This window comes from Strix uralensis, chromosome 9 (assembly GCF_047716275.1).
Source record: "Strix uralensis isolate ZFMK-TIS-50842 chromosome 9, bStrUra1, whole genome shotgun sequence".
NCBI lineage: Eukaryota > Metazoa > Chordata > Aves > Strigiformes > Strigidae > Strix > Strix uralensis.
This window is the reverse complement of record NC_133980.1, coordinates 22,825,462-22,850,419: the sequence shown is the minus strand read 5'-3', so window position 1 is coordinate 22,850,419 and position 24,958 is coordinate 22,825,462. Positions and strand designations below refer to the sequence as shown.

Here is a 24,958-nt window from a genome sequence, read left to right as displayed (position 1 = left end):
TTCTAAATTTAGTACCTATGAGTTGCATTATCAACTCTTTGTCTATGGATCACCTATTATTATCATTATATACAGTATACACACCATCTGCTTTGCACCGATTCAGAACAGGGCAGAGTCGGACCTGTAATGGACGCTTATGAAAAGTCAAAATACTGACTATTCTGTCAGGTATTTTTAAGGATCAAAATAATTCACTGTGTTCAACTCACTCAATGATCAAGTTTTGCACCACAGCACTGTCATATTGTCCTCCTGTCGCTTTGTTTAAACACCTAAGTACTAATGTGTCAGTCACGATCTGCAATGTACATTTATACAGAAGTGTTTTGCTGCTTCTCTGTTCCAGTTTATAAAGTCTTCAGGATTCCTCATCAGACAACAGACATAAATAGCCTAGCTGCTTTTAAACATACATGCACCCTGATGAAAAGAACATCTGAAAAATAACATATACTGCATTTATGTTATTTAGTTTTTTTAATTCTTGCAATAGCCAATGAGTCAGAAGTCTGATGTAAAATTCTGTAAAACTTAGGCGGCTGGGCAAACATCAGTGTGGTAAATACTGATCACATTTGATCAAAGAAGTCTGTCCTGGAAGAACTCAATGTGCTTATGCTGAGCACTCTCCATCCTGTCCCCTTGACTTCCCTCCCAAACCCTGACAAATATTTGCAACTCCCAGTCTCTCAAATGTGAGTGAAAAACTGTCTAGTGAAAGTCACAGCACATCATCATGTGATGCTCAGAGTAGCTTCTGAAGCAGAATACTCAGGGTATCAGATGCAGCTGGAAGAACTATGATTGATTTTAACTACAGCATTATTTTAGGAGCAATATTCAGAGTCCAGAGAGAGCACAGGTTCTCAAATCTTTGACCTGCAGCTTCATCCTTCTATGATTCTGCCATCTATGCAATTAACATACTTCAAAGTCTGCATTGTCTCTATACCACTACAACGTAAGTTTAAGTTCATTGCAGCTGTACAAGCCCATCATTTGATCCTTTCACTCTTCCATTCCGGCAAGCCTTTCACTCTTTGCCAGGCAACTGAAATACATGGGCCTTTAAAGTATTCAGATATCTTCTATTTAAACAGCAAGTATTGAAAACACTAGAAATCCCTGCAGTCGAGGTCTCCATTTGCCCTGTAAGACACCACATAAACAACCATTGCAAGCTGTGGTATGCATTCCGAGTGGTAACAATCAATCACTAAATAGCAAGTTACACGTCACTGTTTGACAGCACAGTTTCAAGAACAGCTAAGTTACTACTGCCAGATCTACTAAAGGCTGCAATCAGTAGTATGAGATACTTCCAAGGAAATGGGACACACACACACACACACAACACAGAGAGAATCTGTAAGGTTAAACAGCAACCAAACAACAACAGACCCCACATATTTATGTTCAAATGTATTTAAATTTGTGGATGCAACATGAGCATCTCGCTGTTCTTCAGTTTTCACAAGAACAATTACAAAAACCTGTAATATTAAGTGCTATAAGAGAGTGAACATGCAGAGTGCCATGACCAGACTTGCACTGCTACACAAGGGCTGGCTGGCACTTTTAACAGAGAAGAGGTGGTATTTGCTTTAGAGCACCCGCTAAACAAGCTACTTTGGTTTCTTGAATGCTGTTTTTGTTGCAGGACAGTAATGGATCAGTGAACATGTGATAACAAATGATGTGATTCCAGGATGTCAAACTGCCCCACGGCAAAGCAGCTTTAAACTTCCTCTTCACATGATCAGATTAACACCCAGGGCTACATAAAAGCTTAGTTTTCAAGTTTACTTTTAACCACGCGTTCATGCTTTAAAAAAAAAAAGTCTACTACAACTTTCTCAGGGATAGTTTAGGAAACTACCCTGCCTCTTCCAGCAAAATTATCCCACGAGAAACCGGATGGGAATTTTTCTCTCTGCCATCTCACAGACCACAGCTATCCTTCTCTACTTCGCCCCTTTTATTTTATAATTTCTACCAAACTCATTCACATCCTCCTCCTGTGTTTTCATCTTTCTAAAGCTCCCTTGAGCAAAGGCTACAAAAGGAATGCAGAACGATTCCTTGTGTGGACGTGGTGGACCAACCCGAGCTGTACTTTGCTTAGTTTGGCAGATATTCCCAGTATTATAAAAACTGCTTTTGCACACAAATATTCTGTTTGCAAAAGTATCTCTTCCCCACCACCTTCAAAAAAAAAAAAAAAAAAAAGACTGTCAGTACACTCTTTGCAATGTCTGAGTAATTGCAAAATACTTGCGATCCTCTGATATTCCCCTGTACGAAAGCACTCAGGAAGCAGCCATGTAGCATCTGGCTGTAATAACCTGCAGGGCTTCTGTGGATAAAGATTCTTTCCCCCAGTGCTTATTACAGATGTTTATGAAGAGGTAATCTTAAAACGGGGTCAAATTATTTAATTATGTTTCTATTTTGTATGACAGATGTAAGGCTAATGAGCTGAGAATTAATTTTTGACAGGAAAAAAATCAGACCATCCCAACCAGAAAGAATAAGAAATTCCTTTAGAAATTACTAACTGAAAGGCAGGTGTTGTACACTTGCTATTATTCTCTTTTTACAAGACCGAGTTCTATTCATAAAGCCCAAAACAATATAAGTTTTGATCAGTCATCTACTTTTGTTAAATCTATGTATTTATATTCATGGTCCCTCCTATGGCTCAGATAATACAGTCTTAAACAGGAACAAAGTTCCACTTACTACCTCGTTCAGCCTTCCATTCCCCAACTCACAGCAGCCCAAGAGCTGACTGTAGACAACTGGGCCTGACTGAACGCAGGCTGTGCTGTGTGTGGGCCTGGCAGAGCATGGCTTCCTGAGCAGTGGGAAGAACTGGGTAAGACCCAGTTCTGCAACTCATCTTCTGGTGGGCTACTACTTCAAAGTCAGCAGCAACATGCTGCTCCTTACTATGTAATTATTTAATTTGAGATTACCCCTTTAGATCAAGAGTAGATAATGCTTATCCAAAACCTCATATTTCTGGAGAAGAAAATACCCTGAGATAGCACCTTCTGAAATGAACTAAGGAACAGAGCTTTCTTTCAGAAAAACTGCTGAAAGTAATTATTTGACCTGCGTTACCAGATTCTTGGGGATCCACAGCTGCTTCTGAGGGTCCTGGAAAGGCAACTATGAAAAGAAAGCCTACTGGCCTGAATTCAAGTATGTTTATGCACACCATGTAAGAGTTCCCACTACTACAGGAAATTTTTACTGGATCCACAAATCCTATTTGAAAACCACAGATTTAAAACATATCTTCCAGTAAACAAGAGTTTTACTGTTAAATATACCCAGGAAGTTTCTCAACATCTTTTTTCTCAGCCTGTTCACTTTCTTTGGCCACAGACTTCTTGCCACTCTGCTTGCCAAAGGGAAGATATTTTGATACAATCTATACCATCATTACAAGACAAAATTGATAGATACTAGTTGTGTGCAGTCACTATGGGATGCAGCCTACTCACAGTGGAAAGCCCACTCTGTCGCACTCCCACCCCCAGCAGACTCTGTTCACAACAAAAAGATAAAGAAAAAAGTCCTGCATGAGAAACATTGACAGTGTAATGATGAAATATGGTAACACTTACGGTCAAGTCCGTTGATGTATCTCATGGTAATTTCACAGTGCCCCCAAACTGCACTGACTATGGGGTAAAGTTTTTTCCCTTTTAGTCCCCTGAAGGCCACTCCAAGATATTGTCCATCTACCATGAAGCTAAGTGTCCCTTCATCCATATCCAAAACCACCAGTAAGGAGTCTGGGAGTACAAAAGACTCATCCGGTTCCAAAAAGACAGGATACGTGACCCCAGGCTGGTTTTTACAATTGTGGTAGAGTTTGTTGCGTCCCAGATCCCAGCCCCATGATTCACTATTGCTACCAACCAACGATGTGTATCCCACTGAATGCAGCGGAGCTTCGGCCGTGGAGACGCCCACCACAGCATGAGTTCCCCGTTGCCTCGTGGGCCAGTGGATTTGCCAGACATGCAGGCCTCTCGTGTAGCCGACTTTGCCCCGGATGCAATCTGTGCTTTGGGCAACTGGGTGTCTATGAAAAGTGAGTTTATCATCTTCCTTTACAAATATATTTAAGGAGCGATCTTCATTGTTCCAAGCATGTTTATACTGGACCTCCAGCTTGGCAGGGGGCATATCCAACAGCATGTCCAGTCGTGCTGGCTTGCAAAAATCCGGGCCTCTCAGCTCTCGTTTAACAGGTCTATAAGGGGGCTCCCTCACATCCACAGACTTTATGCTCCCTGAGATTTTCTGGCCCATTGCTTGGCTGCAGATTTACAAAGGAGAAAGAAAAGTTGACTTTGGCCCAACGTTACCTCATGAAAGCACTTTTACACTGAGCCAGTGACCTGACAAGCTGACTGGATTTAGTTGTCCCGTTTGGAGCTTTTTAGCAGCAATGTGTTCACAGAAAAAATGCTCCTGAAAGAAAGCAGAAAGTTTCCAGTTAGTTTAAGAAAGCCAACAGAAAACCCACAGCATATTTTTAAAGAACTCCTTCTCATCCCTAGTAGCTATTTGAAACACCAAAGTTGACAATTCACCACTTTTTGTTCAGGATCCTACAGCACGAACCAGCCTGCCAGCAGGATACTGAGCCGACCAGCGTACAGAGTGCAGACAGTCATTTCCTCCAATTCATAATAGGATGCAGACATTCCCCACCTTCTGCCCTTCCACCTATTTTGTCTGGCCAAGTTCACAGCAGTCCTCAAGAAGGCGTACACCATTCCCCAGCAACAGTGATAAACTTTATGTTCAGCAGTAGCTTCACTTTCACTTACGCTTTTGTTTCATAGCCTTAGAAATATGCACTATGTCAGAATCTCCTTTTATTTCTAGCTGTTCTCTTCCCTGGGCCCTGGCAACAGGGCTTCAGCTTCTGTGCCGTTATTCAAACACATAAAAGCAAATGGCTGCAAAATGTAAATGTTTCCTTTTAACATACCCTGTCCTTAAATAAAAGACAAGACAAAAATTCAACAAGCTTTAGGTTTTTTATAAAGGAGCTGGAAAAAAAGGAGAAAAAAAAAATAGGAGGGAATGAGGGAAGAGGAGTCATGGAAGGATAAACGAAGTTTCAGTTCTTTGGCAGACTTTTCTAATGGGCAGCTACTACAACTGGGTATATTCTTCATGGTACTGGACAGCAGGCTAATCCACATTTTCTGCATTTCAGTATTAGGCTGATGAAAGGGACTGGAACACAGGAAGACACATTAAAGGGAATACATGATTTTGAAATGTATTATTTCTGCACTTCCATAGATAAGCATGGTAATTTATCTGGAAGTGCTCAAAAGCACCTAGGAAAGATTCTTTGCAGCCTGGAAAAGTTAGACTCCTTCACATTTTAGAGCTCAGGTAGAGTGCAAAGGGCAGTCAAGAACCTCTAAAAGTACTAAACGAATAAAAATGGACACAAAATCCTATAAAATCAAGTAGATGATTGACATGTGACAAGTATCTGCACCAGCAGACATACTTCTGTCTTCTAGTAAAATAAATGCCAAGTCCAGAAACACTCAAATATAGCCGAGTAGACCTACTCTGCTTATTTACCGACAGAGTGATGAAGTGTTTCAAGAAGCAGCAAAAATCACCAGACTCTCAAAAGCCTAGGTGACAGCTAGTTTTCATAAAACACCAAAGAACAGACAGGGGCATAAATGTCTTGTAAAAAAGAAGTGTTGCAAGACTTTACTTGGTAAATCACAAGTCCACGTTCTTCCTTTTAAAGAACTTCTACCCCAGATACACTGTCCCATTATAAAGATCATTTCTGAAAGAAGATGAGTAAGAAACATGTACTCACAATGGAAAGAAATAAAAAGAAGTCTAGGAAAAGAACACCTGTAGAATTTACCAGCCATGTTTTAGAAGTGAATGAAGTCCTTATTTACCATGACAAATACCATGTACAGTGTTTTCTGTATGTATTAAATACAGAAATGAAACCATGCCTGTGTTATGTGAAAATTTTCTTTGCAAAACAGGAAAGTAAAAAGTTGATTTTCAAATCCTTGTGACAGTCACGCTACTATATAAAAAAGTCTTTTCTGGTGGCTGGTCCCACATGGGTATATGTGTACACCTCTTTGCACCTAATTTTAACCTTTAAAAAATCAAAATTAAACATAAGCCCCCAAGCCCCTTATATTATGCTTGCAGGAGGATTCAGAATAATTCACATGAGCTCCCCACATGAGATCAGCTTGAACAATCCTCCCTCCTTCTTTCCAAACCATGTAAAAGAAATCTAAAAGTTTAAACAGTAATTAGATTTAAGATGATGCATGCCATTTCCACTATTGCAGAAGCACTCATAGGTTTTTTCAAAGGTACAATGGCAAAATTGGCCCACCAAAGCAAGTTCAATACTTTATTCCACACTAATAATCCTGGGGGAAATGAAAGAGTGACACTAACACACACACGGGGAAGCAAGAGGGAGTAAATGTCATCAGGTAAGCAAGCTTTCCTAGAGGACACATGCTCAGGGATTGGGTAGTTCCTTTTAAAAAGGTGCCTGATTGTTTGAGCTTGAAACAAGGATATGAAAAGGGAAAATGTCAGATGTTCAAAGGGAACCTCAGTGATTTATGTATGAGATTTAGCTCTACGTGCCTTTGAAAATTTCCTCTTTAAAGCACAATTGCCACATTCCTGTCAGGGTGCTGAGGGGAGATGGCCGGGGAAGTCCTCACTGCATCCTCCTGTATCACTTCCTGATCACATGAGAAACTAAACTTGGCACAGATGTTTAGCTGGAAAATCACCAAGAGATTATAAACACTAAAGTGACTCACTTGGCAAGCCACAGACATTCTTCGTATTGTGCCCCAACTGTAACATAAATAGGATTCTAATAGATAGATTGGTAATCCAGAGGAGTAAAATCCATTATTATAAGTACCTCGATACAGGCACAACTGTGCCTTTACTCTGGGATGTGCTCTAAGTACTTCAGTTTGAAACTATATCTTAGAATATTAAGTCTTCCTTCACACACAGACATTACCACATCATTTAATTGTATAATGTAGCATTTTGCCAAATAGCTTTGTATGGACATAGGGCTGAACAATACTGTAAAAAGTTACTGATGCATTGCAGATGCAGCAGTTCCTAAACAGTGGTACAGCTCAAAAGATACCTTTCATCAAATACTTTCTCCCACCCACCATATTGCATCCTAGTTCTGCGTAGCTGGTAGCTGTTCTCAGCTTCTACTAGAAGGCCAACTATAGCCACACTAATCCCATACAAGTATCAGTGGACTTGACCAAGTAAATGCAAAAAAAACCAACCCCACACCCAAAGTGAACATTTAATCATTTGTACGGGTACGGCAATAAAGGTGTAACCCTGTGCTGGCTGTGATCCAACAGCTCGGATTGCTGGTGCTTAGTAGTAGCTGACATGAAAACTTTATATGAGGAGGCAGTGAGGGATCACAATGCATGCCTCCTGCTCACAACCCATACAACATTAACGTGAGCTCCACAGGGAGTGACTCATGCAGAAAGTCTTCCTGGCAGCTCAATGGTCCCACTGCTTGCTTGCAGGAGCAACCTGTCTCAAAGCCAAGATCATCTATTCCCTTTTCTCGTCTGCATGCTGTCCATTTACACCAAGCAGATGGCAGAGACCCACGCTGAGGCGAGGAACAGCAGCAGAGGCATCACCTTGTTCTTCACCCTGTCAGAAGCTGCAGCTGGAGGACTGCAGCTTACCAGGGCCCAGCCCGCCTCCACTGACAAATATCCCCGCCCTACTTCCACAGGTAACATCACCCTTCCGACACAGAAGCCTCAGAAACGTCACACTCGCACTCTTACTGTCAGGATCTCCAGGCAGCTTCTCCCCACGGAGCTGTGCAATTCTCACGCAGCACAGGCTGTTGGGAAAGCAGAGCACAATGCTTGCAGGGGGAAGCAGAGCAACTACCAATTCATCTGGCAAATGTACTCCAAACTGGCTTCCTGTCTGCAGGACTGGATGGCTACACCACTCGGGATCAGTAATAGCTGTGGTCAACCTGAAAGGATTATTTCTTTCAGATTATGTACTATTCAATCCGTATACAGAAATATTTGGTTGTAAAACCTTTTTACCACCTCCTGAATTAATAAAAACTTGCCAAAGCACAGGATCGTCATTCAGTTGCTGTGACTTTTTGTAATCTTATACTACTTACAGAAACTTAGATTTCCTTGCCTGTATCTTCTCACTAGACACATAAATATTCTGAAATTAAAAGAACATGCATTTTCACTGTATAGTTTTGCTTTGAAGGTTTTCCCAAAGCTTTGCTCTTCCAGTAATTCCGACCCACTACAGGAGTTAGGAAATAAGAAAACATTTCCATCTGACTTAATATATGACCTCTCCATTGTACGTGTTTAGTGCGTACAACTGAAACACTAAGTTTCATCCATTATCCCTATGATAAAAGATTTTGTGGAAAATAAAGTATTTCCATGGGAAATGAAGAATCACCACATTAGTGCACTCCTTCAGCAACTGGAAATCTCTGGTTGAGAAGACTGTTAGTTTTTGTAACCTGAATTATTTTTGTCTCAGTTTCACATTCATGCCACGTTTTGTCAGGATATGATGATTAGATTAAACGTACTGTACAAGAACAAGCCAACTCCAAACAGGAAAAGTGTGTCAATGTCGCTTAGCAGCGTCCTTATGCAGACTGCCAAAATATTTCGGGAAATTATTCACAATAAAAACACAAACGATACCTACCAGAGAAAGGCTTGCTGGGACATCACTTCGCTGTAATTAAATAGGGTGTGTTTTTTAACAATGCAGTATGTTGGCATCAGTAGAACATAACTGCTGATAAAAGAAACATGCCTTCTGCAAAGTCAGCTTTCAGCCTTCATAGTTACATTTCCCTCTGGATTATGAACTAGATGTGCAGAAAGCTTGAAAAACATGCATGAGAAACGACACCACATAGATGCAATTCGAAACTACAGTAAGAATGTGCTAAGGCTTAGGTTAAGTCTGCTAAGTTGACACCTACCAAAAAAGTGAGAAGCAGCTAGGTAGGTCCCAACTAACGATATTGGTCAGTGAAACTGTCTAGCAGAAAAAGCAGGGAAGGTGATCCCTCTAGCTACCAGCATTCCAAACTTCTACACAGCAGTTCCCACTCTTTTTGCTATTGACTCTGGTTGTTTCCTTCCTGCAGCCAGACCTCACTGTCACCTCCCCTGCTGACCTGGGCTTTGTCATCAGCAAGCAAGGACTCCTGAATGTTAAGAGAGTTGCAAGAAGAGGCTCTGAACCAAGGCCTGCCTCTTTTCCGTGGGCACCAAAATTGTTCATTCCTCAGATGCCTGAACAGAACCGATACCCTAAGTGTTTGAGTACTCTGAATCTAACCCTGGTCCTAATGTCTTTACAGAAGGAACAGGAAGAACCATAGAGTGGTTTGGGTTGGAAGGGACCTTAAAGATCATCCAACTCCAACCCCCTGCCATGGGCAGGGACACCTTCCACTAGACCAGGTTGCTCAAAGCCCCGTCCAGCCTGGCCTTGAACACTGCCAGGGAGGGGGCAGCCACAGCTTCTCTGGGCAACATGTGCCAGGGCCTCACCACCCTCACAGGGAAGAATTTCTTCCTTATACCTAATCTAAATTGATGCTCTTTCAGTTTAAAACCATTACCCCTCATCCTACCCCTACACCCCCTGATAAAGAGTCCCTCCCCATCTTTCCTGTAGCCCCCTTTAAGTACTGGCAGGCCACTAAAAGGTCTCCCCAGAGCCTTCTCTTCTCCAGGCTGAACAAGCCCAACTCTCCCAGCCTGTCCTCATAAGGGAGGTGCTCCAGTCCCCTGATCATCTTCTTGGCCTCCTCTGGACCTGCTCGAGCAGGTCCATGTCCTTCTTATGCTGGTGCCCCCAGAGCTGGACACAGCACTGCAGGGGGGGGTCTCACAAGAGCGGAGTAGAGGGGGAGAATCCCCTCCATCGACCTGCTGGCCACACTTCTCTGGATGCAGCCCAGGACATGGTTGGCTTTCTGGGCTGCGAGCACACATTGCTGGCTCATAGTCAGCTTTCCACCCACTAATACCCCCAAGTCCTCCACAGGGCTGCTCTCAATCCACTCCTCGCCCAGCCTGTATTTGTGCTTGGGATTGCCCCGACACATGTGCAGGACCTTGCACTTGGCCTTGTTGAACTTCATGATGTTTGCACAGGCCCACCTCTCCAGCCTGTCCAGGTCCCTCTGGATGGCACATCCCTTCCCTCCAGTGTGTCGACAGCACCACACAGCTCGGTGTTGTCAGTGAACTTGCTGAGGGTGCACTCAATCCCACTGTCCATGTCACCAACAGAGATGCTAAACAGCACTGGCCCCAACACCAACCCCTGAGGAACGCCACTTGTCACTGCTCTCCACTGGGACATCGAGCCGTTGACCGCAACAAAGAAGAAAAACACCAGCTCTGCTGTGCTGGGCGAGTTGATGAAGAAGGGTTTCTAAGTTCAAGAACAACAACTTTTACCTCTACCCAGACAATGTCGAGGCATGAGGCCCAGTGTCTATCAACTATGTTCCCAGTGTGCACATGGCTACATAACCATGACAATACTGTTTTGAGGGTGACAATTAATTAAGCACACTTTTGGCACCCTAAAAAGATTGGCCAGCTTGGATTTGACTACAGATCCTGGTATCCAACATTGTTGATTTATTGCCCATTTTGAACAATGTTGGCTTCCTTTGTCAAACTGGGAATATACAGTAACAAAGCAACCAGCCAAAAATGCTTGGATACTCTAAACTATCCTGTGCTACAGATAAAATTTTATGCTGCATGCACACTTAGCAAATGACATTTAATATGTGGGGTGAACAATGCAGCAGTAAGTCATGACTTTTTCAGTTCCTGAAAGGAATGCAAATCCTGAAAATCCCAAGGACGTTCCTTTGCAAAGAGTAACTTGTTTTGTAACGTTACAAAAATGTAATTGTTTCAAAATTCAAGATAAGCTTGTTATTAAAATAGACTGTGCATTTAGCTGCTTGGAATTAGAATAATCTGACATACCACACCATCTGTACTGCCACAGTTAGAAGCAGTTTAGTCATATGATGAAGAATTCAGAAAGAATCTTGAGTAGCTCTGAATACAGCGGAATGTGTATTTTTAAATACTTCCATCTACTGTACTTTGGAACTGAGCTGATTTGAGGTTTTGGGTTGGTTTTATGCCTTCCGTCTCTCTGCATGTGTTTCTGGAATTTGTCTCTCTGGTACTGAAAGCTGGTTTTAGAAGCAAACATTTATATTCTGAAGAAACATGAAAGATGACAAAAAACCACTTCAATTCTGTAAACAGGTTTTTTGCATAACGACTTCTCAGTTAGAACACAGCAATGTAATTTGAAAAACAAATACAGTAACATAATACCATAAAAATTACTTTTTTTACTATGCAAGTACTTTTTAAAACAGCAACATTCCAGTTCTAAAGTTACTGAAAGGAAACATTTACTTTTTTTTTTTTTCAGGGTATTTAACAGGAATACCCATGTGGTTCGACAATTACCATAAGCTTACAGATGTTCAAGCTGCTACATCCCTTCTACCACTCCTTCCTATTCATTCTTCCCTTTTGTCTTGCAGCCACCTGCATTCAAAGGGCCCTGAGATGGATCTGCCTCAGAAAATTAAAGTGGGCAAAACCTTGTATTTTGTTTTGCCAGGTTATTTTCAGGTAGATAAGCCCTCTGATCTGACACATCAGACAGTCATGTATATGCTTGCTCTGGCATCAAGAAAGAGAGAATGAAACAAAAGAAAAAGAAAGAACTCAAAGGCAGAAACATCTATTTAGGCAGCAGCATGGAGAGAATTTCCACAGTCACTTCAAGCTGCCCTAAGGGGCACAACTGAACTTCATGTCTAAATTCAGTACAGTCATGAGCTTCTGCTTACATCTTCCTCACCCTTCTGGAACAAAATCATGCATCTTTCATCCTTCAGCCACCCTTCTGTTACAGTGAATACCTTCCTGTCTTTCCTGAATGGCTGATGTAGCCATTTTGAATATTCAAGTGTCAGGGTTATACTAAAAGAGCAAATTAACACATGAAAAAGGCTTAACACTAAATTGAGAATTATGTTTTCAGCTCCACTTTGCATTTTACAGGATCATTTGCCATTTCACACTTCTACTCAGACATGCTTCACCAAGTACGTAATACCAATAGGTGTCAGACCACGTGAGATTTAAAGCCCAAGGAATAATTAAGTTTTAATGTTGTAATTCTCTCCAGTCATTACTACTTTTCACCAGCCTAACACTTTTTTTAGACAATTTGTTTTACATTTACCTCTACAGCTTTGTAGAGGATCAATACCCCTACAGCTTCAATTTCAAAACCAGAACATTCATTAAACAATGACCTCAGATGTGGCTGAATACCTTCCCACCACCTTTCTTCTGCTGCAATTCCTTTTGCTGTAATGTACAGTGGAGTCAGTTGGCCTTTAAAATGAAAGAAAAGTTAGAAAGCCATAGATGAGAAAAAGACTCCTGGATAGCATCATTCTTCACTGTCTAGGCAGCAGCAAATCCCAAGGAATTTGCCAGAGACAATCCCTGAGCAAACTGAGGGAAGGTCCAAAGATGGTAGAAAGCGACAGTCACACAGACAGGAGCTCCTGTAGCTTGACACAACTGTTCACCAGAACTTTATTGCAACTGCAGAAGCTGCAATAACATGCTCTAGTGAAAATCTGGCCCCTTAGCTCAAGCTTCAGTCTTAGTGCATTATGCGTGTCAACATTTTCCAAGCCTGGCGAGTCTTTGTAAATCATGACAGAGCCTAGGTCTACAACGAGTTTTCTAGGGGCAGTATCATGATGAGGATGGGGGTAAGGAGGAACACCTACTAATAGCAGCTCTGTAGGCATCTACAGCATCACAAGGCTGTTGCAGACTTAGCAGACTCTACAAGAGATGGCTCCACTCTCACAGTGCCTGTCTATATGTTTTGCAGTGGATGATTCTAGTGCTTAGCCTCTGTATCATCTATAAAAAGACATTCATTAACAGCTTAAAATTTGCAATGCTCCTGGAATGGCCAGGATACTTTTGTCTTCTTTTGCTTCTAAGCCTTACTTTGTTTAATTCTCATTTGAATTGAAGCAGCAGCATACAGACAATACCTGTCAGATGCTCACACTGTTGGTGGGCCAGCAGCAAACCCATCAGATGCTCCAGCCAAAGCAGCCCATTAGAGGCAGTTCCTGATCTGACCTGGATGACTTTAATACTTCAAACAATGCTGCCAAACTGTAGTGACAAAAACATACTGTGCCTCTGGCCAAACACAACAGGCAAGAGTTGAAGACATTCTTCCCTCTACAGTGAGTTGAACAGACTGATGCAGAAGAGATGCCCAAAAGGGCTGTCTTGGACAAACCATGGGTGATCTGTTGTAGAGAAGCCACCAACACACACGGGGCTCAGGCTCATTCCCTCCACTCAGGATTGCCTTGGGAGAGGGGAGGACAGGGTTGGAGGGAACCCAGCCATTGTACTTGCACAAACACGTAGGAGATGAATACATGAGAACAAGTTCGATCCTGAACAAAAGCGTATTCTTTTGTTTAATAGGAAAATAGGCTTACACAATCACACCATCTGCATCCCTCCTAACTCTTCCCCCTTAACTATTTCAGTCAATAGCCACCATCAAATCTGACAGAACAGCAGCAGGCTCAAAGGTAACTGTTCCTACAGGAGAGGCAGCCGGAGAGAGGACAGACAGCTTGGAAGTGACCACATGGAAGAGCAGGCTGGGCTGTGAGTTCACACCTTGTCAAGGAACCCAGAAGAGAACGAGCTCACTTCAAAGCTCCAACTGCAGGCAAAGTGTCCTAAAGATTTCACATCAAGTCAGCCACAAGACAAATCCAGGAAGCAGTTTCATCAGTCCTGCAGATTCTAAAGTGAGTTCTTTTAAAGAACAGAAACTAAGTAAACACACTTTACATATGTCAAGGAAGCATCATCACCAATTCAGATTGTGCAGATGATTTTTTATTTCCCAGGTGAGGTAGCAAAGTTACATACAGCTTTTGTGTGCTACCAAAAAGACAAACCAACTTCCTGATAAATAAATAAATGTTTTCTCAAAAAAACTCAACACATTTTTTTAAGCAACAGCAATTAATTTCCTGTCTTAAACACACGCCTCTGCTAAAGCCGATCTGTCAGTAGAGAACAATTGCACAGACAAATGGGGATGATGGAGAAAGTAATATCATAGAAACAAACCGCCTGAGCTCTAAGCAACAAAATTGATTTTCCTTATGCATATAAAAAGCTTTCCTATTTTACAGAGTAGTATTTTTGCTTGTGTTTGCTATTAATTTAGGAAACAGAGCACTTGGTAATGCAGGAGAGGCTGGGAAAGGCCACAGGGCTTTAAGGAGTTAAAAGATTTACAGCCAGTTATGTCCCCATGTCAAGAGTCTGCTCCTGAAGACATAACGGACGCCCTGGTGAGAACCCAGGATGGGTCTGGGTCTCATAGTGGTGAAGGCTACATGGTATGTTATTTTTTTTCTGGATCTTTCATTGTCCTAGAGACAGATTAAGTGGAAAGGCTGCCTTTTCAAACAAATACTGTTCTACAAAGTATCCCAGACTGCTTCCAGTGTTAAGATCAGAGGGCCTCCAACTAGGAAAAGCCATGATGAAAGTTGCTACTCTGAGTAGCATTTGCATCTCTTTACTGCTGACCTAACAGTGTACATCCTAGAAGAACTGCATGTTACAAGTGCCAACAACTCCAGGTATTTTTGACCACAGGAAAGTATTTTAAAAAATCCACACTAGACTTCCCAATAGAGATATGGATAAAAATAAATCAGGTTTGTGCCTACCTACAGGAGTCTCAACACAGACTATGATCTGTAAGCTCAAATGCAAGGTCTGTATTTCTCAAAATAACTTCACACTTTCATTCCCACTGCTACTCAGTCTTCCACAGAGAATTTTCTTTCAAGCAGCATTTTATTTGTAACAATTAATTACTAATTGTATTTCATTCTTTAATGCACTGAGGGAAAACGGAAAAATGAAAAAGACTGAAAATTATTTGGAAAAAAACCGTACAAGGATGCAAGTTTTAATGGGAATAAAAAGATATTAGTACTCAGTCTCTAGGTGTAGTGTCACTGAAATAAAATAACTAGCATCACATTCTGGAAGTCTCACGCAAGCTATACAAAAAGGAGCACGCTCCAATTAATCTTTGCACAAAACAAACATATTCGATATTATTGCAAAGAATCTTCAAGACGTCACCTAAATTTGCCAGACACAGATTCTCCAGTAAATCAGGCAGGCCCTTGCTTTGCCCTGAAGAAGAATATGCTCAGTCTGAATTTGAATCAGCAGCACCATACACAAAGAGAAAGCACATCAGTAAATCCAAGTTGAGCTCCATCAACAGGTGTAATATTAAAAAAAAAAAAATTGTATTCTGGAAAACCAAGTGAAACCCTAGACTGCAGTGGGATATACAGACCACCTTGTTTTCCAGCATAATAAAGAATAGCAGTAACAACTAGAAATATCTTTAAAAGTAAGTGACTACCTGTGGGGGGGGAAATCATTTTCCCATTGAATTATAAAACCAGAGCACACTCACTATGGCCTGCATTCCCAAACAAATACTGGAAAAAAAGAAAAAATTTAATTTTATCAGAGCTAGACTTGTTTCTGTTTACCACATCCTCAAGAACAGCACAAGCAGGATAGAACCAAGTTGACTAAGGCAAATAACCTTCCAGAATCATTTGACATCTGACCAAGGTATTGAGCATAAATGCAAATTTGCATTTATCAAGCAAACTATGGTCTTCTATTGCAAAAGACTTGGATGTGACATACAAACCACACCACTCTGTTGAACGTAAAACCACATCAGATTCTGCACAAACACTACAAATTATTTCAGCAGAGGAAAGGAAGCTGTTTGGCCAACAGGTTAAGAAAACAGAATATCTAAAGATATTAGAAATCTGAGGGGTTTTAAGTTCCAATCATTCTTTCAAAAGACAAACTGACACATACTTTTCCCAGAAGCGTTGTGCAGACACAGAAATTACTACCAGAATCATGAGATCAAGAACAGTTGGGTATTTTTATATTTATCATTAACTCTGTTACAACTTACAGTAAAGACAGATCAAAAATAGAGCCAAGTTTGAAGAAAGTAATTTACATGGTATGGAAGCTAAATGGAGTGTTAAAATCCAGTTGTTCAGTAACGCTTCTAACTACCTGAAGAATCTCTCTCATGAACAGAGATCTTCCTCCACTGAGGGAAGGAATGAAAAACAGATATTTTCAATTGCCCCATATATCATTTTCATCACAGATATATGGCAAAGGGCTTGCTATTACAATCCCAGTCTTTCGAGTCTCCCTCTCCTTTCCACCCCTTCCCCTCCTCCTCTCCCTGTACATCCCATTGTCAGGTTCTTTAACATTGGGAAGTCACATGCAGCTTGATTAATCATGCGGTCTTCCTGATGGACTTAAATCTGCTCTCATATTAGGACTCAACTATTCACAAAAAACTGAAACATCCCCAAAATAATTACAAATAGGCAAGACCAGTTTATAAAAGCTAGCCAGTTTTCATTAGTCACCGAGACACAAGATTCTACACCAAACTCATCTCACTGCGTAACAGAAGGAACCACCTTATTTGTCTGTCCCTGTTGGATTTTCCCTTTTTAAGAACTAAGGCTTTGCCTCTCCCCCACCTTCAGAGCTCCTTCCCCTGTGAGTCTTCTTGACCTCACTTCAGAGGCCTCATCATCTCAACTAATCACCAGTGGATGCTGCTCCTATTTTCTCCACAGGTACCGGCCCACTTTGATTACTGATAGACCACTTGTTTCCAAATTATAAAAATCAGCAGCAAATATTACCCAGACCCCACAGGTGGGATTTGCCTGACTAAATTTAGACTCTATGATGCAGATAAACTCATCACTGGGATAAAATTAAGGCCAGTAAATGCTCATTTTTGCAATGGACATAAAAGTGAATCTTGTCCAAAATTAGAGGAGAAAGAAGAGGAAGGAATTCATCTCACACACTTCCAGAACCAACACACTAACTCATTTTAATGTTCCCCTCATAATCAACATAGAGAAAGGGGAAGAAACTGATGCATATATGAAGACCACCAAAAATATTCTAATATTTTTCCCATTTTTTAATATTCCTTTAAGACATTTACCTCCAACTCTACAGCACAGGCTCTTAAGGCTAATGCAGCACTCCTGGCACTGCTGCAAAGAGAAGGATCATGGAAGCTCGCTCAACCACCACCTTTCATTAGGTAGCAGATACCTGGTTCAATCCCAGTCTAGACTCACCAGTAATTATCAAAACATGTCATCACTTTTGATTAATGCAGTATAATCAAGGGAGTAGAAAAGGTAGAAGTAGGGTCAGGGTCCTCTCTGAAATTCTCATGAGAAAAAAGAAACATAAACACAGATCCCAATCTCTGAAGCTACTGCATGGATTTAATGACAATCTCTGTGAGACACTGCAACTTCTAATACTGCAAAAATACTTGTATTTATTCAAAAACTATTCAAAATAACCTGTGGCCACGTACCAGTGGAATTGAGGGCATATTGCTGCTTGGAGGGCAAGCCAGAAGAACCAGACTGAAAGACCTATAATTTGGAAATCAACAATTTGTTGGGCCAGGAGCTGAAAACCTGAGAGATGATCCAAACAAAGCTCCAGGCTACCACAATACCCCGAAGTCAATCCTTTCTGCACTGCAGCAGTTACTGCTGACTGGGTTCCCTAGTACCATCAGGGTCTGCAGGATACACAGAAATTGGTTCTGAGTTCACTTTCTGCAGTCTGAAAAATATAGGATATTATAACATAACTATCATCCTTACTGGAAAGGGAGAAGACATCCTCAAAGGCGGCAGAGAGAGATGGACAGGAACCCTGTGCTACCATCTAACTTCCCTATCTAACATCCCTATCCCTATTGCCTATTTAATGACACACACTGTGAAGATAAAGCCTTTGGGCAGGAAAGAGGCTGAAGTAGTATATCTGGTAAGGACACTGGTGGTACAATTAGGAAATTTAATTATATTCCAAGGTGGTCCCTGAGAACAATTCCCTTGCTTGGGAACCACTGCCTTAAAATGGTGGTCAGAATACAAGAGCAGCCACTTGAGTGTAGAAGAAAAATATTTGCTGAACTATGCCACAGCTGCACCCAACACAGACACCCAAGAACTCTGAGAAAACGCACCTTAAAGTGCTATAATTGGAACACAGCACGTAGCATTCTTGAACAAAGAATCCCACGTATAAAATCTTCTCAGTCGCTGCTTTGGCCAGGCTTTGCCATAGGTATACCTGCTACCTAGCTCAGGTATCGGATTCAGGCATTCGGAGCTAACCTGGCACTACAAAACACAGCTCCAAAGCAGAGTAAAAGGCAAAGGCAAATGAGGGCACGCTCTTCTCTGTTGACAAAGGATTCATAGTGATCTAAGCGGGGGGAACTTTCAGTACTAATAAAAAATAAGGTAGTCAGTCTCCATTCAATTGCACTGTGCAGAAATCACTATGATTTATGACTTCTGCCTAGATCCAACTGCAGAGCAGAAAAAACCCACCCTTGTGTGTGCCTCTCATACTGAGCATACACCATCTCGTGTCTGTGCAAGACACAGGAGCAACCAAGGCTGCCTGCTTTACATGGACAAAGTATTAAAGGAATTGATTCCTAAGGCAATGGGAAGGTAATACATGGGAGAACTTCCAAGTCACAAGTTCTGCTTATTTAAGCTAAGCTGCTTAATCAGGTTAATTGAAGGAATTAAGAAAGCATCTGGGGAAGAACACATTCACCAACCAGTCTCTAGCCATTTTCAATCTTGTGTTACTACTTCTGGGTGCAAGTTCCCCTGATGGCACAGTGCAGTCATTATCATCAGCCATTACACTAATTACCATCCATTAGATTTGTAAGAACAGGCATAAAATTTAAACCTATTTTTGTTATTTATTTACAAGGTAGTCACATACTGGATATGAAGTAACTATATAACGCTTTGCGTTAACAAGAGAAATGTAGCTGAATAGTAGTTACACATTAAAAATGACCAATGGAAGTAATAATTCTCTTCACAAAAAATTGTTTACTGAGTTTTTGTTTGGTAAGACAAGGAGGACAGAAGCTTACACTCTTTAAAAATACAACCAATTAATATACAGTGGGGGAATAGGTAAGAACCCATGAGAATGACAAATTTTAAGTATCAGTCCCATAAATATAAAATTAAATTAAGAAGTCATTCTAGAAAACACTGAGAACAGAGTTGGGACTCTTACAAAGGCAGAGTGACTAAAATCAAAGATAATCCCCTTTGTTTCAAAAGCTAATTATTACATGTAATAAAAATTTCTTCTTGCACCATAAGAGACCTAAAAGCAAGAACTGAATTTTACCAAGACCATCAACCCACACATCTTTGCTGTAATACAGTAACTGCTTGAGCTTTCCCTTACAATTGTATTTATGCAATAGACTATCAGGCTCAGCTTTGATTTCAGCATACCACATTTTTTACCACTTTGGAAACCAAATGCAAAACAGCTGTGGAAGCAAAACCCACTATATGCAAATATTCAGATCAAAAAAATGTACAAGCAGAAAATCCCTTGTGAAGATCACTTCAGTGGGAACTCTGTGATGAAAGTTGTATTAAAATGCCAGTTATGCCTTAGTGTAAGGATATCAAGAGGAAGCATCCCACACACATTTTTCACAAATTGTGTAAAGAGATGCCTGCTCTGCACAGTTGAGATGCCTGCATGAGTTAAGTGCCCAAGTTGTCTATACTGCCAGCAGTGCTCTGGAGGAACTGAGTTGCTTGCTACACTCACTACTATGTTTCCTGCATTGCTAATTCAGACATCTAAATTTAGATGCCAGATTTAGGCTGTCATTTTCCCACTCTTTCCAACACCCAAAATAAAAACATTTTGCATTAATTCACTATCCTCATCCATTTGAAGAAGCAAACAGTATGTCAGGCCTCCACACACTGGAATTACGTTACACCAACAACCAACCAATCTATCACAGGAACCTCTAGCTACAGGAAAAGAGAAATAGTCTGCCCTCATCTCCTGAATAATTGCACACCTGACAGCATTCACTACTAAGTCACATTTCTGCCAAACCTTGGGCATAGCTCCCCCAAGTTCCAAACTATTTTATCACAGGGAAAACAAAATCTAAAAATAAAGGGAATAAAGGGAGAGGGTTGGCTTCTGTATTCATTAAGACTTCCTGCTCCAACATCCTCTATTACCAGGATGTGGATGGAGTACAGCAGTAAAAGCCAGTGCATCAGTCAATTCTCATGTCCTGGGAGTGCTGATACATTTCAGCTTGAATTTCCCTTTGGTGTCTTCTTCCAGCAGCCAAGCTGTAATGGCCTGACATGTATGGATTTTTTTTTTTTCTTTTGTACTATCATTCAACATTGCTACAAAAAGGTGTGTATGAGTAAAAATAAACCACTCAATTCTTCTTATAGGGTCTAAGAGCAGGAAATGCAAGCCAATTATCAACACTGTAGGTGGCTCTTTAAAAAAAAAAAAAAAAATTGTAAACTGAAATACCACTGTATCCCTAAACACGAATTCAAGGCAGCAGCCTCCTGCACTTCTCCCATCCCACTGCAGCTTATTGAGGCAAGGGAAGGTATGTTACCACACCAGTGCTGACTCCTCACAGGAGTTTAAGCATCACAGAAGTATCTTGCAGCAAGTCTGACACTTTCATTTGTGCACCCTGACTGAAGTCTATTTCCACTCCCCATTTCATTTTCAATCCTGATAAATACTTAGGCTTAGTCCCTTTAACAAATTAATCACCTTTTCTCCAGGTGTGCCTCCAAGAACTTGTCCTGTTGAATGATCCTCTCCTTTCCTCCTCCTGCTATGTCCACGCTTCAGTACTTCAGTGGCTACCAGGAGAGTTATTGCACAGGTGAGCCTCTCTTCCTTCTCTACACCCACACATTTTGCTTCAAATACCATTAATATGAACGTTAAGAAACTTAGGAACAACCAGTATATATAGCAGGTGTCATGCTCATGCTTGTTTAATATATCTTGTTTTATTTAAACCTCAAAGGAAAAGATATGATACAAGTTGTAACAAATCCTTCCTGAGCACATTCTCACATCTTTGGTAGATGATCACTGCACTTAAAACACTGCATCTCAGTCTAAACAAGCCATCAATGAACTACGTGTAAGATTTTCTAGACTGCTGGAAACAGTTACGTCAGCACTGACCAAAGTACAAAGGAACTTCTTCACTTTTTAATCATTTTAAATAATCAGCATCCTCAATGCATTATTTGCCTTTGAATACAAGAGATGATAGAAAACATACCCTTTTTATCTTTCAACATCAAAACCAAAGGACTATATAAATATTTAGTGGATGATCAGTACACTCTGAATTAGAAGTGAGAATATCACAGTATTACCCAGATGTTAACAGCCTCAGAGACTGACAATAGTGAAATGCAGGGACGCAGTCAACCGCTGGCACAAACCAGGTGTAAAACTAATATGCAGCAACACAGTCAAAATGAGGTTGGGATGGCAATGTTTGCTGTCTTTTACACACTTTGATATGTCACCATCACTAGTTCAGACAACTTCTCTGCTCTCGTGAGACCCCCCCTGCAGTGCTGTGTCCAGCTCCGGGGGCACCAGCATAAGAAGGACATGGACCTGCTCGAGCAGGTCCAGAGGAGGATCATGAAGATGATCAGAGGCTGGAGCACCTCCCCTGTGAGGACAGGCTGAGAGAGTTGGGGGTGTTCAGCCCGGAGAAGAGAAGGCTCTGGGGAGACCTTATAGCCTTCCAGTACCTAAAGGGGGCTACAGGAAAGATGGGGAGGGACTCTTCATCAGGGGGTGTAGGGATAGGACAAGGGGTAATGGTTTTAAACTGAAAGAGGATGGATTTAGATCAGATACAAGGAAGAAATTCTTCCATGTGAGGGTGGTGAGGCCCTGGCACATGTTGCCCAGAGAAGCTGTGGCTGCCCCCTCCCTGGCAGTGTTCAAGGCCAGGTTGGACGAAGCTTTGAGCAACCTGGTCTAGTGGAAGCTGTCCCTGCCCATGGCAGGGGGTTGGAACTAAGTGATCTTTAAGGTCCCTTCCAACCCAAACCACTCTATGGTTCTGTCATCTTTGACATGCTCGACAACAGTTTTCAGCAACGGAGTATTTTGGCTTCTTTAGCAATGGCATCATAATTTATGAAAGCAAGATGATATAATGCACCTAAACATCCTTGCAGGGTTACATCCCCAAAATAACCACCTAGCTACTGTGCTCCACAGACAGGGACTTCGCTAAAGCATGGGATGAAACCATCAAAGGTCAGAATTTATCAACGGTCTCAGGTTTAACACATGTCCAAAGGGCCTACTGCTGCTGCTTTTTTCCTATGCAAAGGATGAAATAACGGCCCTGCCCAAGAGAACTAGCTGGAGCCCCAAAATATTCCCAGGGTCTTGGAAAACTTGAGCACGTGCCAGTATCCCACACTGAGATCCTCAATATAAGGCCAAAGTGGACTGGTGATAAACCATGGGGAACAGATACTCAGTTCCCCATGCAAATATGTTACACAAATCTGAAAAAAAAAAAAAAAATCTACATCTTTTTACAGGTTAAATAAGGATAAACTTTTAAAGATAACCAAATGGAGTAAATTTTAATGGGCTTTTTTTAACCTCAATTAACTGTCTCAGGCAGAAAACTAAGTAATACAACACAAACAATGCCATAAGACCAGGTTTCAATTTTAACTCTTAAATCCCCAGATCAACTACAGTGAATTTTTGGATCATTTTTAACTTGAGCCAACAATTCACATAAATGAAGACATATACAGGATACACCACAAAATTATATGCAATGACAATACTGAGCAAGAAATACTACTATGAACAAATTAATATTTGAGTTTTATTTTGAAGCAACTATTAACTTCAAAATACTGCAATGTTTCTGCTGCCAAAAGCACATGACAGCCTTTGGCAAGGAACAGAGCAGACCTTATTCTGGAAATGAAGTCTAAAATATTTAACTTGGAAAACAAAGTTTCTGAAGTATCAATACTGGCCCCCAGATTATTCTGTATGTCCAAGCTACTCTTAAAATAATTCTCAAAACAAGAAACCTTTCAGAATTTAGCTAGTAACTTACAAACTAGTTAACACTCCAAATCCAAAATTCCCTTTCCCCAAGACTTAATACAACTATTTCCTTGGCTATACATAGGTTTGACAGTCACAGCATTTTCTCACCTGTGAAATAATACCATCCTCGTTGACAACATTGTGCTTTTATTGTTTAATTTCGTGTGGCTTCTGTCATAAAATAGTTTCTTTAATTAGGAAATAAGCTCAAGATTTTGGGAAATTAGTTCAGTGTTCAAAGACAAAACCAGCTAACTTTCTTCCAAGCCATTCTGTCCTTCCCTAATAAAACTATTTTTCAGAATATTCTTAAAGAAAAACAAAAAACCACACAGATCACGACTATGCCTACAATCACCACTTAGGGATTTCTGTGGACAGCACATTCTCAGTATGAAATGTACCACTGACGTAAATACTTTGTGCAACAAGGCTTTCTTTTGAAATTATGACCTCCAATATCTAATGAAAAAATGTATCCTTCCACTGGAGGCAATTTGGTTTTGCACTCATTGAAGAATTCATGGAGGAGAAGCAGTTAAAATTAAAATGGCAACTGAGTACCTAAACCTTTCAGCTCCTTTGAAAAATCTCACCTTTTTCCATGCCTAAAGCTATGCAAGTGCTCTCATGATTAACGCCCCCTTGAAAGAGCAATTCTAAATATGCTGATTTTTAAATATGCTGATTTTTAAATATTCAAAAACGATTTTTAACAAAGGCTACTGAATTTAAAAAAAAAAAAAAAAAAAAAGAAACAGCATTGCTCAGACCACTGAACATCCCAGTCTAATCACAAGAAAAACAAGAAAAAAGTCACATGAGGTAGCTGCTGCTGCTAGGTGTAGGAGCAGCCTGAATGGTCGCTAGGTACCAGCTTCCCTTTCCCCCCCTCGCACAGAGCTTTGCTACATCCAGGTACAAAGCGGAAAAAACTACTGAAGAAATAAAATAGCAAAGTGCCCATCAGCAGTCCTTACTGCAGCCCTGTAGAGACGGGAGGTCCAGGCTGCCCAGGCTGCCCAGCTCACCGCAGGAGGCTCGGCCACCACCCCACCAAGAGGGGTTTTGGGAGACTGAAGCTACTGCAGTTTGGACCCTAGTTAGGTCCTAGGGCACAGAGCTGCTCCTGCAGGACGGAAAGCCTTGTTCTTCTGACAAGACAGTATAAACATGGGCAACCTTTTCTCTCTTTCAAAATCCCTTTGCGAGATCTTCTTCAGGAACTGATACCACAGAAAGGGACAACCCAGCCTCACAGAAGCCAAATGCACGCCAGACTTTAGAGACAGAGTAAAATGAGAAAGGCAGTGTTAGAACGAGCTTTTGGAAATGTACATACTTAAATTAAGAAAACAAACTCAAGAAAAGAGTCTGCTGCAACAGCTCTGAAAAAATTAGTTTGCAATCAGCTCAAAGATGGATTTCATACATTGCTGCGCTTCTACTGCACACCAAAGCTTACTTGTCACTTCAGCCTCTGACAAATCCTCAAAGATAAAGTTTCTAAAGTCACTCGCACTCTG

General features: G+C 41.1%; 1 protein-coding gene across 1 annotated transcript in view; it reads right to left on the bottom strand.

The window, feature by feature from the left end:
* SPSB4 (splA/ryanodine receptor domain and SOCS box containing 4) overlaps positions 1 to 24,958 on the bottom strand; it is a 94,916-nt gene that overhangs the window by 65,276 nt on the left and 4,682 nt on the right. The window contains exon 2 of the mRNA XM_074878250.1: positions 3,639 to 4,494. Coding sequence (XP_074734351.1) covers positions 3,639 to 4,332 — 694 coding nt within the window. The 5' untranslated portion in view covers positions 4,333 to 4,494. The remainder of the gene's footprint in view (positions 1 to 3,638; positions 4,495 to 24,958) is intronic.